Raw genomic sequence first — 15,388 nt, 5'->3', positions numbered from 1 at the left:
CACTTCTCACGGTTAGTCTCCATCTATTTTACGTCTATTTCACTTTGGTGAATGGTGGGGAGTCGCCATTCCCGGACTGAGTAGGAGCTGGTTCCGAAGCCCCAGGTGAGTGACCACAGGGGAAGAGTCAGGACAAAGGAGCTGCAGCTTTGTGAGCCCTCCAGGAACGCAGGATGTGGACAGACTCAGAGCCCCAGGAACCCCAGGTATGTCGGTTAAAGGTGGGGACTTCCGAGATGGGAAGATTTAAGGGCAGGGTCCCAGTCAGTTGGAGGGGATCACCAAGCAGAAAGGGGGATAAGGAGCCCAGTGCCAGGCCCATGCCCCACGTGTGACCTTTCAGGCTCCACCATAGGAGGCCTGGGGTACAGCTCTGCAGATTCCGGCCCCTCTGACTATACCTTAGCCATAAGTGAATTTCTTCCCAGCAGTTTCCATTTGAGGACCTCTATTGGGGGAGCAGGATGGGGGAGGGGTGCTTTCAGTAGAGGCCTCCCTATTGTGAGGGGAGAGCCATGAAGACACCTTTCTCCACTGACTCGGCACTTGGGGTTTCCCCAATCCTAGCCCTCCGCCTGGGCCCAGACACCTGCAGGAGCCTCGTGCTGCTGCACCCGACCCCTGACCCAAGCACCGTGCCATGGGGAAAGTGCACCAGGCAGCTGGTGCATTCTCCAGCTTCCCCTTGCTGATAGGACCAGAGGAAGCCAGTAAAGGCCTGGCTGTTACTTTCATTTGTCTTCTTGACTAAATGGATTCATAGACAATTCTTTCAGTTTCTGGACCCAATTTCAACATCCAGGAAGTGCCCCTCCTCAAAAAAAAAAAAAAAAAAAACCACCACAAAGCGATTCTTGGACACCACTGGGGTATCCAAGAACTCAATTCTGACACTGTCTACCTCAAGACAGCATCAGATTCTACAGGTTAAGGACTCTGTCCCACCCCCCACTTCAGATGCCAGTCACAAGCCCCAGGCTGTTACCTGTGCTTCTAACCCACTGACTAGACCGGAAGGTCCCAATGACCTCCTCCTTAGGGTCTCTATTTGCTGGAGTGGCTCACAGAAATCAGGGAACACTTAGGTTTGCCAGTTTATTAAAGGGTGTGATAATTATAAATCGACAGCCAGATGAAGAGCTACACAGGGTGAGGCCAGGGAAAGAGGGTACCACTCTCCCCGCATCTCCAAAGGGCAACATTGCCACCAGCCACTTTGACTCCTGAGCTCAGCTGAGCCCCAAGCAAGGCAGTGTCTCCCCCTCTGCTGTACGAACAGTGCTCAGAATGGCCATAAGGGATAGAGACTATCATCAGTTGTCGAGCAAACACTCTATTTTGCTCAAAGTCCACATATACATTACACTTTACAAAAACAGCATCTAGCTGGGTCTCTTGGTCCCCCTCTAATCCAACAAAAGGGAGAAAAGAGGACAAAGTCCCTCTTTTAAACGCTGGGGCTGCCCTGTGCACCCCCAGACCCCTGGTCCAGTGCACAGCAGGCAGGGTTAGTGGAACGCCCACCAGTGGCCAGCACAGGGCACCTGGAGCCCTCACCACCAGGCTAGCGGAGGTCCCCGCCAGGACCATGAACACGCAGATGCACAGAAGGAGCCCGCCTCAAGAGGAGGAGACCGGGTACCCATAGTGGTTGCGGTCAGCTTCACCCAGGGTCAGCGTCAGTGACAGGCTGGGCTTCCGTCCCAGCTCCTCCTCCTCCAGGCAGCGCCGTGGGGGCCGGGACTTAAAGAAGTCCGAGACGTAGCGAACCTAGGAGACAAGACAAGGGCTGATGGGGGCAGGGGAACGGGAAGGTCGTGGGGGGTGAGGGATGGGCTCTGAGGGGGAAGAGTGGAGTGGGGAGGGCAAGAGGATCCCCCCACCCAGGGTGGGTCTCCTGACCCAGGAGCTCACCGTGAGGCCGGCCACCAGTGCCCCCTGCAGGAGGCCAACAAGGACATCACTCCAGTGGTGCTTGTGGTCAGACACGCGGGTGTAGCCGACGTAGAGAGCAAAGGCCAGCAGGAAAAACTGCACTGTGGGCCGCAGAAGCCGCGCCCACTTCCAGCAAAGCCGCGCCTGCACGTAGAGCTGGGGGCCGGAGGGCAGCCATCAGCCCAGGAGCCCGCTGGGCTCACCCCACACCCAGGGCACAGACGGGAGTGGAGGCCAGGAACACAAAGCCAGCAGGCCGGGAGCCTCCAGTTTCTAAGAACAAACCAGTCACCTCGACCCATCACTACCTCCCCTTCCCCCTTTTGCAGAAGGAGAAACTGAGGCCCAGTCCCACAAGCCAATCCTGGGAAACAGACTCACCGCCAAGAACATCATGCAGTACATCCCAAAGGAGGAGTGTCCAGAATAGAAAGACAGTCTAAGAAAGGAGAGCACAGGTGTCAGGAGGGGCTGCACAGGGAACAGAGCCCAGGGCCCAGGCTCAGAGACTGGGAAGCTCACTACTGACATCTCTGCCTTCGAAGTCCCCGGGCCCCTGGCCCCCAGCCCCCTGTGTATCCCACAGTCTGGGACCCAGCATAGGGAGGGTTTTATGGGGAGACGTGGCCCCTTTTCATTTCCCTGACCACACAAAACAAAGTCTCCAACTGGGGCTCACAGTCTTTAACAAGGATACCGTAGGCCACAAACTCAGAACCAGGGCAGACAAACAGATAACACCACAGTTTGGGGATCATTTCCCATCTGTGGTTCTTGATGCAGGAATTAAGCTCAAGGTTTAGCAAAAAGGACACCAGTGGACAAGAGAATGGCAGATTAAGGAACTCCAAAGGTCCAGCCCTCCATAAACATAATGAAAACACTCGTACGAACGGAATCACACTGGCAGTGGCCACCACCAGGACTAGCAAAACAGACCTCTTTGCACGGATTTGTGATCATCTGGACCCATCTGGTGGATCTGCAGAGCTACGCCACTCTCCTGTGGCCGACGCAGCTACCTGGGGAATTGCTCTGAAGCCTTTACAGCAAATGTCGGTCACTGCTGCCCAGGGCAATGCGTGGCAGCCGAGGCACAGGGACCCACCAGGACGCTCAGGAAAGGAGCCCTTGGCTCTCACCTCTGGCTGACCTTCAGGTGCTGCGCAAACAGGAAGCCTGCCTGAGCTCGGAAGGCAGGCCCCGACACAGCACACACAGCCCATCGGCAAACTCAGAGAGAGGTCTTTCTCCCAGTGCCAGATGTTTAAGGAAATCTCTATCCAAGTACTAGCTGATCGTGCAGCTAACAGAAAGAACTTCATGGCCACACATGACAAAGAATACAGAACTTACAAAATTAGTTCAAAAGGTCGCTAACCAACCGACCGACAACTGCAACAAACAGCAACGATAATCGCTGGGTGGGAGAGCACAAGATATTTCCAGAGTTGCTACAACATTAAAGATGCCCAGTTCTCAACCAAATAGTCACAAAGCATACAGGGGGAAAAGTGTGGCCGATACACAGGGTGAAAAGAAATCTGTTAATAGAAGCTGTCCCCAGGATGCCCAGGTGCTAGACTTACTGGACAAAGACTTTTCTCTGGCCATTTAAAATCTGTTCAAAGAGGGAAACAATGTCTCACTAAACAGAGAATATCAACAAAGAGACAGAAGTTATCCAAAGGAACCAAACAGAAATTCTGGAGCTGAAAACAGTAAGTAGTATGTGAAATGAAAAATCACTAGCAGGTCTGAATGGGCAGAAAGAACCGTGAGCATGGACACAGGTCAACTGAGACAATTCAACTGGAGGGGCACAGAGTAAGAAGGGAGAAAAAGAGGTAGGCACCAGGGATGCCCACACACACGGGGGAGCCCAAAGAGGGGAGGAGAGACAGACAGGGGCAGAAAGAGTATTTGAAGACATAATGGCTGAACACTGCCCAAGCCGGATCAAAGACACGAATCTACACATCTAAGAAGCTTGAGAACTCGAACGGGAGAAGCTCAGAGACACAGCGTAATCAAACTGCCAAGGACAGTCAGCAAGAACCATGCACACAGCAAGAGAAGAGACCGCTGTGGTACGAGGGTCCTCAGTACGATTAGCAGCCAGTTTCTTGTCAGAAGCCATGGAAGCCAGAGGCAGTGGGGTGATACTTTCAAAATAACCAAGAATTCTAGGTCTGGCAAAATCACCCCCTAAAAATGAAGGAGAAATTCGGACATTCCCAGATAAACACAAACCGAGAGAATTCATTACTCAAACACCCACCCTATAAGAAATTCCAAAAGGGAGTCTTTCCAGGAGAAATGAAGGGTGCTAGACAGTTAGCTCAGGCTCTCACAAAGATCTGAGATACACGAGTCAAGGTAGTTACACAATACAACCATCAGTATTCATGTACTTGAGCTCGTAATTCCTGATTTTTTTCTAACAATTTTATGGGATGCCTGCGTGGCTCACTTGGTTAAGCATCTGACTTTGGTTCAGGTCATGATCTTGCAGTGTGTGAGTTCAAGCCCAGTGCTGGGCTCCATGCTGACAGCTGAGAGCCTGGAACCTGCTTCAGAGTCTGTGTCTCCCTCAGTCTCTACCCCTCCCGCCACTTGTGTGCTCTCTCTCTCTTTCTCTCAAAAATAAATAGGGGCGCCTGGGTGGCGCAGTCGGTTAAGCGTCTGACTTCAGCCAGGTCACGATCTCGCAGTCCGTGAGTTCGAGCCCCGCATCGGGCTCTGGGCTGATGGCTCAGAGCCTGGAGCCTGTTTCCGATTCTGTGTCTCCCTCTCTCTCTGCCCCTCCCCCGTTCATGCTCTGTCTCTCTCTCTCCCAAAAATAAATAAATGCTGAAAAAAAATTTAAATAAATAAATAAATAAATAAATAAATAAATAAATAAATAAATAAATTGGGGCGCCTGGGTGGCTCAGTCGGTTAAGCGTCTGACTTCGGCTCAGGTCATGATATCACGGTTCATGGATTCGAGCCCCACATCGGGCTCTGTGCTGACAGCTCAGAGCCTGGAGCCTGTTTCAGATTCTGTGTCTCCCTCTCTCTCTGGCCCTCTCTTGTTCATGCTCTGTCTCTCTCTGTCTCAAAAAAATCAGTAAACGTTAAAAAAAAATTTTTTTTGAATAAACAAATAAAAATTTAAAAAAATAATTTTTTAACTGCACATACAGATGGGTGTTAGCTAGATTTATTGTGGTGATCATTTCAAGGTAAATACAAATGTTGAACGATGTTGCGCACCTAAAACAAACATCGCATCATATTATGTCAATTATGCCTCATTTTTCAAAAACCTGAGTAAAACAGTAATTACAAATCTGAGTTGATGAACACACAATGTATAAAATATAATTTGTGAAAATAATCTCATAAGGGGGGCAGAGCTATGTAGCCACAAACTTTCTGCACAATCAGTAACTAACGTAAAAGAAGGCAGTAATGAAGAAATTCTAAAGCCAGGAAAAAAGAATATGTAGAAAACAAATAACAAAACACCAGAAGCTCTTTCTTATGGGGGATTACATTAAATATAAATGTATTAACCTCTCCTATTAAAAGGCGGAGGTTGCAAAACAAACTTACAAAGTGACGTAACTTTGCATATGCCGTATACCTTCAGACGCACAAACAGGCTGAAAGTACGAAAGTGGGAAAAGCATTCCATTCAGACAGCAACCAAAAGACAGCCAGAGTGGCCACGCTGCTATGGGACAAAACAGACGATGAAAAGAAAAGAAAAAAACCGTTCGCAGAGACAAAGGACGTTACACAGTGATCAAGGCACATGTGTCAAGAACACATCACAATCACAAAGAAAACGCACAGAACAAGAACCCCGAAAGAAGTGAGGCAGAAACGCACACACCTCACATGTGAGCACAGACACTGGAGAGGCCAGACAAAAGGCTGCACGGTGTGTGACCCCACATGCGTGAAGCGTCAGAAGAGGCACACCCACCCACAGGAAGGGGGTTCGTGGGTGCCAGGGGCTCAGGGAGGAGGCAGTGCCGGGGGCCTCATAACTAATAGACACAGAGCTTCTTTCTTGGGATGATAAACATATTCTGGAATACGAGAGTGGGGATGGCGGCACGACACTGTGAATGTACTAAGAATCAATGAATTGTATGTATTAAAATAGTTAAATTCGTGATTTTTAGGGATGTGAATTTTATTTCAAAATTTTAAACAGGAAAATAGATGCCAATTAATTGAGAAGTTTATCAGAGAATGTGAGAGCACAGAGCAGAAGCCGGACAGTGGGGCCTGAGGTTTGGGGGGCTGTTCTGCTCGGGACCCCGCATCCCGGCCCCACCTCACATCCCCACACCTCCCCAACCCAGGCCCACGCGCCCCACCCGGCCTCACCCCACCTTACCCTCCAGGAAGCTCACCCTTCCACATCCAGCGCCTGGGGGTCCTGCTCTAGCCCCGACTCCTCCCCCAGGGGTGGGAACAGCCGTGGCTTAGGGTCCCCAGCATCGCCCCGAGTGAAGGCGGCCGGTCCAGCACCCACCTGGACTCGGTGACGTTGGCGGGGCTTCCCCTGCACACCTTCTCCACCTGCACGTACACGGAGCAGTTGACGCGGCTCCAGTCAGGGTCACACACCGCCAGGAAGTTGGGCCGCAGACGGCCGATCATGTACTTGGCCAGGTCGGTGAGCGACTGACTCACCGCAGCCCCAAACAGGAACGTCCCCAACACCTTGTAGACGGCCGCCACGTAGTTGTTGAAGTCGGAGCGGGAATAGAGGCGGTCTGTGTATACCAAGTAGGCCTCCCCGGCAGAGACCTGCACAGGGAGCCGCTGAGGGCACTCATGGCTGGGCTGGGGAGGCAACTGTGAGGGCCTCCACCAAGCCCTGGCTCGCTGGGCCTCGGACTCCCCACAGAAAGGGCTTCGGGGTGCCTGGCCTCCCTGAGTCTGCTGGGATTCTGGGAACTCCAAAGGGGGGGCCCCCTTCCCCACATACCATTCAGGGCAAAACTTGGCCCCACCCCCAGCACCCAACCTACCACCCTCCAACCTCTCCTGCCTTACGAGGATGATGGTGGCTGTGATGGTGACCCCAGCCATGAGCCCGTGGGTGATGGTGTCTGGACGGTAGGGGTACCGGATGGAGTCATCTCCACAGTAGAACCCTCGCTTATATGGTGCGTTCACAAGCGTCAGGATGGCAAAAGGCAGAGAGGCTGGGGGCAGGGGAGAGAGGCCAGTGGCCACACGGTTCTCCCCATGCTGTGTGGTCCCACCAGCCAAGCCCGGGGGCCACAAATGCCAGCCTTTGTCGGGCACTTGGCCACCTGCCTCGGCCTTCCCTCCCTGGTTTCCTCACCTCCGTGTCAACCTGACGGCGAGAAGGAGCTTTCCCCATGGCGAATGGGAGTCTGCTCCCTCATTAAAACCCCCTCATGGTTCCCCATCATCCTCAGATAAACACCAAAATCCTCCCCGGGCCCATTGTACAGCCCCCACCCCACCTCCCCCCTCACTCACTCCCATCCAGCCTCCTTTCTCCTCCCTGAGCAAACTCCATAAGCATGCAACCGAGCTCCGTCCCCGAGCTACCTTCCCATGCAACCAAGCTACCTTCCCTGAGCTCTGTCCACCCTTCCTGACTGCCCACACTGGCGCCCCTTTCACAGAACAGAATTTCTGTTCTCCACGTCTCTGGGCCTGTATGCACTTCTGCAACATAGTGTGATACTTGATTGTCAGCCCCACCCAAAGGGCTTGACGGACACCTGAGGGGGGCCCACCATGTTCAAGGCTGTCCCCGGAGCCTGCCCGGGGCTTGGCCTAGGCAGGTGTTTTAATAAGCATCTTTTAAAAGAAGAGAGGCCCTCCCTGCCCTTCACTGTAAGGCAGGCCAGAGAGACCAGGAACGCACCACAGAAAGGGCCAGAGCTGAGACACCTGCGTTCCTGCCTTTAACCCTGAACGGGCCAAGGGCCTCGACGCCTCAATCCAAAGACATATTCAGGAGCCACAAGTTCTGGCAGAATAATGAAAGGCACTGCTGTAGTACTGGGGTCCCAGGACCCCGCTGAGCCAAGGGTGACAAACGAAGGCAGGGTGCCCTTTGCCCCCCAGCAGGGCAGGTGACAAGTGTAAAAGGGTGTGACTCTTCTTTGGCATGAATACCGCGGGAGGCAGGGCCAACTCCTCCTCCTAAGACACCGAATTTAGTGCTGAGTCAAGGGAAACACAGAGGTCTGCCCATGGAGCCGAGTGTTAGGGATAAAGAATCATGGGTCAACGTGACTGGAATCGGGGAGGCCACACAGAAAAGAAGGTGGATCAAGGGAGCTGAGGAAGTTCAGGGCAGATCTGGGGAAGAGCTCCAGGCAGAGGGAAAGGCCGTCCCAGAGAACAGCAAAGGACCCTGCCTGGACGGCTGGAACACTGGGACTGGAGGGTGTTGTAAGAACGGGAATCTTGCTGTGAGTGAGGTGGGAGACACCAGAGAGCTTGGAGCAAAGGAGCAGAGCATGCGTTCAACGGGTTCCCTCAGGCTGCTGTGAGGTAGGGCAAGGGTAGAGGCAGAGAAGCCAGGCAGGAGACCCCCAAAGTTGGGGGGGAGCGGGGAGGCGGGGCCTAGAATATGCTGAGCCACCAAGTCAAGCCCTATCCTTGCAACCCAACCACGGCAGGGGCTGGCGCAAGGGGCCTCGGCCGCAAGGTTAGCCTCCGCCTCCTGTCCCCCAGCCCCAGCCCCAGCCCCTTCCACTGGAGGCTCATCACCCTCAGCTGGAACCAGAGCTGTGGATTCAGGAAGCAGAGCTCAAAGCACTGAACTGGGGGGGGGGCTTTCCCTGCCTGGGAAACTCTGGTTCACACCCTCATGGCAGACACTTCCAGAACCTCCCTGCCTTTACATCATCCCCGCCCCCCATTTTTTCATCAGGGTCCTTGTCACCCAATGAAACCCAACTTCTTATATCGTGAAGCTTCAAGAATGGTAGCGGGGTCTGCCTGGGCCTCGAGCGCCTGGCACAAAGAAGCAACATTGCCTGCAGCAGGTGCCTGAACCTCTCTGGGCTGAAACAGCACCTCCCTTAGACTGTTCCGTGGAAAAGACTTAATTATTTGCATGTCACTTAGCTCCTGGGATACAAAAGTGCCACACGGATGTTTAAATGTAAATAACAGGTGCTCAATAAATGATGGCTAGGGCTAGCTGATGGCTAGTCCCCCCTGTGGACCTCTTCCCGTTACCACCTGGCCCACTCCAAAGAGCTTAGGGTTAGGGTGAGGGTTGGGGCTGGCGCGCGATCCTTCAGGGCATTACCCCTCCGCCCTTCAGCGACCTCCGTCCCGGCGGAGGTGCAGGAACCCCACAAGGAGGGGGTGGGGGTGCGACTTAGGCCCGAGGGGGCCCCTCCACGCGCCGGGGGGTAGAATTCCGGGGCCATTGTCCGCACCGCCCCGGAGCAAACACTCAGCCTTTGTTCCCGGGACCCTGGGGGAGGGGCGGGGAGGGGGGCGGCCTCGGGCCACCCCCTCCCCCAGCCTGGACCGCAAACCCGCCCGACAGGTTTGGTCTGCGCCGCCGGAGGCGACGGGTCCACCCGTAGCCCAGGGCCCAGCCTTTCTCTCCACCTGTGCACCCCCACCCCACCCCGCCTGGGAAGGGGGTTCGAATCCCACCGAGCGGCTGAGTGTGCCCATGGGGAACGCCGATCCTGGGAGTGGGGGTGGAGGTCCTCCCGGCGGTGCCCCGCCCCCGGCCGCGCCCCTGGCCGCCCAGAACCTGGACCGCCGCCCGCGTGAGTCACCGCCCCGGCCGGGGGACGCAAACCCTCCGCGACCCGGGACGGCCGAGGGGGTGGGGGGGGCACGCAGGCCGATGTGGGCGCGGAGGTCACCCCAGAGCTCCCCCGCCTGCGGCCCCCACCCCACCCCACCCCCGCTACAAACCAGCCCTCGGGGCGCCTGGGCGCGCACCGCCGGGGAAGGGGTCCGCCCCGCCACGCGCGGGGCCCCGCGGCTCTTACCGACCAGCACGCACAGCACGTCGAGCAGCACGAAGACCCACCTCCGCTCCATGCCGCCCCCGCCCCGGGCCGCGCCCGCGCCCCCCGACGCCGGTCCCAGCGCGTCCCGTCGCGCCCCGACCTGGCAGCGGGGTCACATGGGCGCCGAGCTGGGCCCAGCAGGGGCGGGGCGGGGCGGGGCGTGCAGGGGAGGGCAGCGGAGGGCAGGGGAGCGGCGGGAGGGCGGGGCGGGGCGGGGCGGGGCGGGGGCAGAGTCCGGCCGCGGCGGGCAGGGAGGGGCCGGCTGGAGAGTTCCTGCGCGTGGGGGCGGGAGACCCCAGCCCGGGTCTGGAGGGCGGGGAGGGGTCGTCCGCGCCCTGGCCGGGAGGCTGAGGGACCGAGGCCCAGAGTCACCCTCAGACTGGGCCGGCTGAGTCGGGGAAGGGCCGGGTGGCGAGAAGGAAGGAAGGAACCAGCGAACCAGCGAGGGAGGGAGGGAGCGGGCGAGGGGCCAGGCCCCTCTCTGAGCATCGGTTTCACTGGGGGGGCGGCGCTCGCGCTGCGCACATCTTAGTACGTCTGAGTCAGGAAGTGCCTAAAAAGTATGAAAACCGATGGGGTGTCATGGCTTAATCGCGGGTTTTTTTTTCTCTCCTCCTAATGCTGGAAGAAGCCCTGGCATTCCGGTGATGCGTGGCGTTTCAGGTCAGGCCCCTCAGCACCCACCGTGGAGGCTGTTGGCGCTGTCCCCACTTTACAGAGGAGGAAACGGAGGTGGCAGGAGGTAGACGTAGGAACTCGCTCACAAGCTGGTTAGGTTCTGTGCCCCGCGCCCCCACTAGGTCCCAGGAAGCCCTGAGCTGGGAGGCGCCCAGGAGTCAAGAGCATCTAAGCTAGGGAAACTGAGGTCCAAGGGGCCATCACTAGATCCTTTGGGCTGAAACCATCTGAGAAGCCTTGGTGAGAGCCCTGCTTTGACATGGCAGGAAACATGACACAAACACGAGGTTCTGTCACTCAGGGTCACACAGTGTAAAGGGGGAGGTGGGGGAGAGTCGAACCCAGGGGGCCTGGCCCCAGGGTTTGCTCCCTTGACTTCTCAAACACATTCACCCTCCAAGCCCCTCCAACAACCCTAAAACAGGATGTTTCCCAACTCTTTAAAAATTTTTTTTACATTTATTCATTTTTGAGAGACAGAGCATTAGCGAGGGAGTCTCAACCCTTTTTAGAGATGAAGGGAGCCAGACCCAAAGAAAGACAGGGAGCCCCTGATCCAAAGGCGGCTGGGGCTTAAACTCAGAGTCCCACTGACCCTGCTCCCTGGGAGGGTGACCAGGCACAGGCACTTACAGGGTGCGGGGGACCCAGGAGGGAGCCGGGGACCTTGGGGAAGAGGGGCAGTGTGCAGCAGACCTGGAGCTCCTTTGCTATTAGGGTTGGGGGCGGGTGTCTGAGCGCCAGCTCCTCTGCGCCCTGGGACAACTTCCCTCTTCTGAGGGGCCGGCAGAGACACTCCCCCACACACTCACTCAAAATAACTCAGCCCACTCCCAGGACCTGGCAAAGGCTAGCATGGAAACTTCTGGACCCGGATTTTCCGTCTGTGGTGTGCCGGAAAGATAGTGTGATAGGCATGTCCCCAGTATGGCTTCCCCTCTTTCCAACCGCATTCGTTGTTGGGGGCGGGAGTGATGGGCACATCCTAAAAAAAAAAAAATCCAGCTTCCTCCCTCGCCCCTAGACTTCTTCCGGTGGTGGGGGGGTGGGGAGATCATATTTACTTGCCCAGAGGGATTTTCCAGTGTCTGGGCCGGGGTGGGGCTGTCCCAAGGGTCCTGTTTCAGGCTCGGCTGGATCCAGCGCTCCTCGAGCAGGTGCGGGCCCCCCCCCCCCCCCCCGCAGGTAGGCTCTGGCCCTGCTCACTGGCTTTTCCTGCCGCCACTTGGGGGGGGGGCGCCCCGGGGTAACGCAGGTCCTGGGCTCCAGCTCCTGTCTTTCATTTGTTCACTCATTCAGGCAATGCCTAATGAATCACGGTTTTTGTGCAAATTACCTGACTTACATGCGATCAGCATCTGCGATGCCCAGCAAAATGTTCCATAAATGCTAGCTAGCCTCCTCATTGCTGTATTTAACTCACTTTAACCTCAGGGTGACTGCCCAGACATGTTCAGTTAAGGTAGACGAAGGGCAATGCTATACCAGAGTCCAGGAAATGCGGGGTTCTTACTGAGCCCCTACTACTCGCTGGGGGGAGCGTGCCAATGGGAGCGTGGTCCTGGGGGTGACCTGGGCCGGGGCTGCGAGTGGGACCCAAGCAGTCTCTAGGGGAGGCTCCTGCGGGCAGAGGCCAGGGGTAGGAAGAAGTATGGCCTGTTCTCTGATGAGCCATCAGCCCTCCCCGCTGACCTCAATCCCACCCTGTCCTTAAAACACCTGGATAGGGTCAGGATTAAAATCTAATGTGGGCAGTAAGGATTAGGATTAAGGTTAGGAATGGGGTCTGCTAGCTGGGTTCCTTCACACTTCAAGGAGGCTTTGCACTTGGAATCCGTCTTACTTCCTTCTCGGAGACAATCCGAGGCTAGTGAGGCCTGCTCTGGGGACAGAACCTGGGCTGGGAGCCAGCCCTGGAAGGCTTCTCCCCACCTGCAGGTGCCAGGGACTTGCCTATGTCCCCTAGAGACCACACCAACCCCTTGGTCCCTTATGGTCTACCAAGGAGTGGCGGTCAGTTCTCATCAACCTCGTGGGCTCCAGGTGATGGAAGTTGAGGGCGCGATGCCCGGGGGGTGGGCAGAAAGGTGCCGCCCACACAGTGGGTGCCACCTGAGTGCCGCCATCGCTCCCAGGTCTTACTACACTTCTCTCAGAGGCTCAGGCCGTACTGGGAGTTCTTCCAGAACTGGGGCTTACCCCCTGCTAAGGGTCCCAGAGCCGTACACCTGGGGAGCTGGGACAGGCCGGTCCGCGAGCATGTCTGCCCACCTAAGCCCTGAGGTGGCACTGAAGTACTTCACCAGGAACACCTGACTCACTAGGAACCACCCCGGAGGGTTAATCAAACAGCAGTGGGGAGGCTGCTTCAAGTCCTGGGGAGTCCCCTTCAAGTTAGAATCCAGCAGCGGTGAATTCTGAATCCCAGGTTAAGCTGCCACCTCAGGCAGACCACCCTGACTGCACAGTCACACCCCCCCACCCCCCCACCCCCGCCCAGACACACACGCACCTCCGTGTCCAGCAGCCCCTTGAGCTCTGGCACTATCTGTGTCTGTGTACCATCCTCTCCTCCCCAGCCCTGAGCACCAGGGGCAGGGGCCGGCACACAGCAGGCCCCCAATCAATGCTTACCCAATAACGAATGACTGAGGGCCCACAGCCTGGGGTTATCAGGGTGACTCCCACTCCAGGGCCCTTCAGCCTGAGCACCCCTCCGGACTGAGCTGCCGCTCCTGCCCCCACGTGCTCCCTGCTGCTGTCACCCCTCCACCCAGACCGACCGCCAGACCCTGCCTGGGAGGCCACTTCTGCCTCCGCGGGTGAGCAGCTGACACAGGCCTGGCCGATAACTAGTTCAGTTACAGGACACTAGAGGACATACTATTCAAGGGCTTCTGCTGGCGCTACTGGGGGAGGGAGCACAGACACAAGGCCCGGTTCCCTGCAGTTTCTGGTGCCACCGCAGGCACCAGGGAGGAAAGCGCACCTAAGGGTGAGCGTACAGGAAGCAGAACACCGCACCGGCAATGCCCGGCCTGAGCGCTGCCCACACCGCTGGACTGTCCCAAGAGCACAACTTCCAGCGCTGAGAGGTGCTACCGTCTCAAAGCTGAGCAAGGCAGGAGGAGGACAGCTGCCACCACAAACAGGGCATGCTGAGCAGTGCCACGGTCACAGGGAAGACTGGCAGGGGCCTCTGTGTGTCCAGATCAACACTAGGAATAGGACTCATTTACAAACAACAGGCAGGGCTGGAGAAAGGGGGACCCCCAACCCAGAGGAAAGTGCATCCAGAAACGACCCAGAGGCTGAAACAGCAAAGATCCCAGGTGACTATCATAAAAAAGTTAAAGTTTCAACAGGAGAAGGTAGAAAATGGGGAATTTCAGTAGAGAAATGGAAAAACCCAAGTACACATACCGGAACCAAAACATACGAGGTGTGAGCGAGACAACGCTGGGGGACGGGCCACACGCAGTGTGCGTAGCAGCTGGGGGTCCGCAGGAGGGAAGGAGACACGTGCGAAGGCCTGCGGGGCAGGGAGCACCCAGCGGTCTCGTGTGTGGCCAGACACTCGGGGGCAGCAGAGATGTCAGGAGAGACAATGGCCAAGACGTCCCCAAACTTAGGAAAGGCACTAACCAGCGTGCCCAAACAGCTCCGCATAAAAGCCACACCTCCGTGCACCCCAATCAGACTGGGGGCGCCACATACGAAACAAAAATCACCGTCAGAGGAAAGAGACAGGCTCTACCTGGGGAAACACTGGAGTTTTTCATCTGAAGCAACAGAAACCAGGGGTAAATGGACCATATTTAAAATGCTGAAAGAAAATAAATCAACCCAGAATCCTGTATCCAGCAAAAATAAAACACAGCTAGGAAGTACTTCAAACACGGAGAAATCAGGGCCTGGTCAGGCCAGCAAAGCTGCCACCCACAGACACTGAGCGCAGCGCCTCACAGTGACAGACAAGGAGCCCGCCCGGAAACCCAGAGTCCAGTGAGGAGTGAGCACAGGGACAGACACCCACCTTCAAAGGCCATGCAGAACAACGAGCTCCCACGACACCCGTCTCCAAAGCCTGGAATGCAGACACCAAGGGCTGGGGATTTCTCACAAAACTGGACACGCTCTTGCCATTTGATTTACCCAAACGAGTTGAAAACGTGTGCTTGAAAACAAACGTGCACACGGATTTTGCAGCAGCTGCCTCCAGAAGTGCCCAAACTGGATGCGACCAAGACACCTTCAGCAGGAGGGGGTGCCAGCCGTGGTCCACGCAGAGGCTGGAATACTACTCAGCACTAACAGAAACGAGCCATCAAACCACAGACGTGGAGGCGCCTTCAATGCACAGAGGGAAGGAAGCCGGGAAGGCCACACTGCACACACACACCAAGGGACACCCTCATCAAGCTGCTCAGAACCAGCAAGAAAGTCCAGTTTTAGGTTTCAGTACAATCACACACTTATCTGTGAAGCCTTCACTAATCTCCCCAGAAAAGCCAAACATTTTAGGATCCACTGCACCAGGATTAGAGAGCCGTGTCAGAATGCTGCAATTACAGGTGTATCTGCAAGTCTCTTCCCTCGTGTAGACATAAGCACCCTGAGATAAGAAACATCTTACTCATTTCTTTACCCAAAATATAATTTAGCGCTGACCATACAGGAATGACCAAAAGAACAAACAGGTGAGTGACATTAATAAGACACCCCAGGGCCTGGGC

The 15,388-nt window shown here is 56.1% G+C and overlaps 1 protein-coding gene across 2 annotated transcripts; it reads right to left on the bottom strand.

Annotated features, from left to right (window-relative positions):
• Window positions 1-1,081: 1,081 nt before the first annotated feature.
• On the bottom strand, window positions 1,082-10,109 carry PLPP2 (phospholipid phosphatase 2). Of its 2 annotated transcripts, none has more exons than XM_086699811.1 (6): window positions 9,954-10,109; window positions 6,997-7,148; window positions 6,470-6,747; window positions 2,317-2,374; window positions 1,915-2,091; window positions 1,082-1,770 (listed from the first exon to the last, which is right to left on the bottom strand). In XM_086699811.1, the coding sequence occupies exons 1-6, from the start codon at window positions 10,003-10,005 to the stop codon at window positions 1,621-1,623; spliced, it is 867 nt and encodes a 288-aa protein (XP_086555937.1). In that variant the 5' UTR covers window positions 10,006-10,109; the 3' UTR covers window positions 1,082-1,620. The 2 variants fall into 2 exon arrangements, with proteins under 2 accessions (XP_086555937.1, XP_086555936.1); XM_086699810.1 differs by having other exon boundaries at window positions 9,995-10,109.
• Window positions 10,110-15,388: the final 5,279 nt, after the last annotated feature.

Source organism: Puma concolor, chromosome A2 (genome assembly GCF_028749965.1).
Source record: "Puma concolor isolate L17-30 chromosome A2, mPumCon1.1.hap2, whole genome shotgun sequence".
Lineage (NCBI taxonomy): Eukaryota > Metazoa > Chordata > Mammalia > Carnivora > Felidae > Puma > Puma concolor.
The sequence above is the reverse complement of the archived record's forward strand: the minus strand, read 5'-3'. Positions and strand labels throughout refer to the sequence as shown.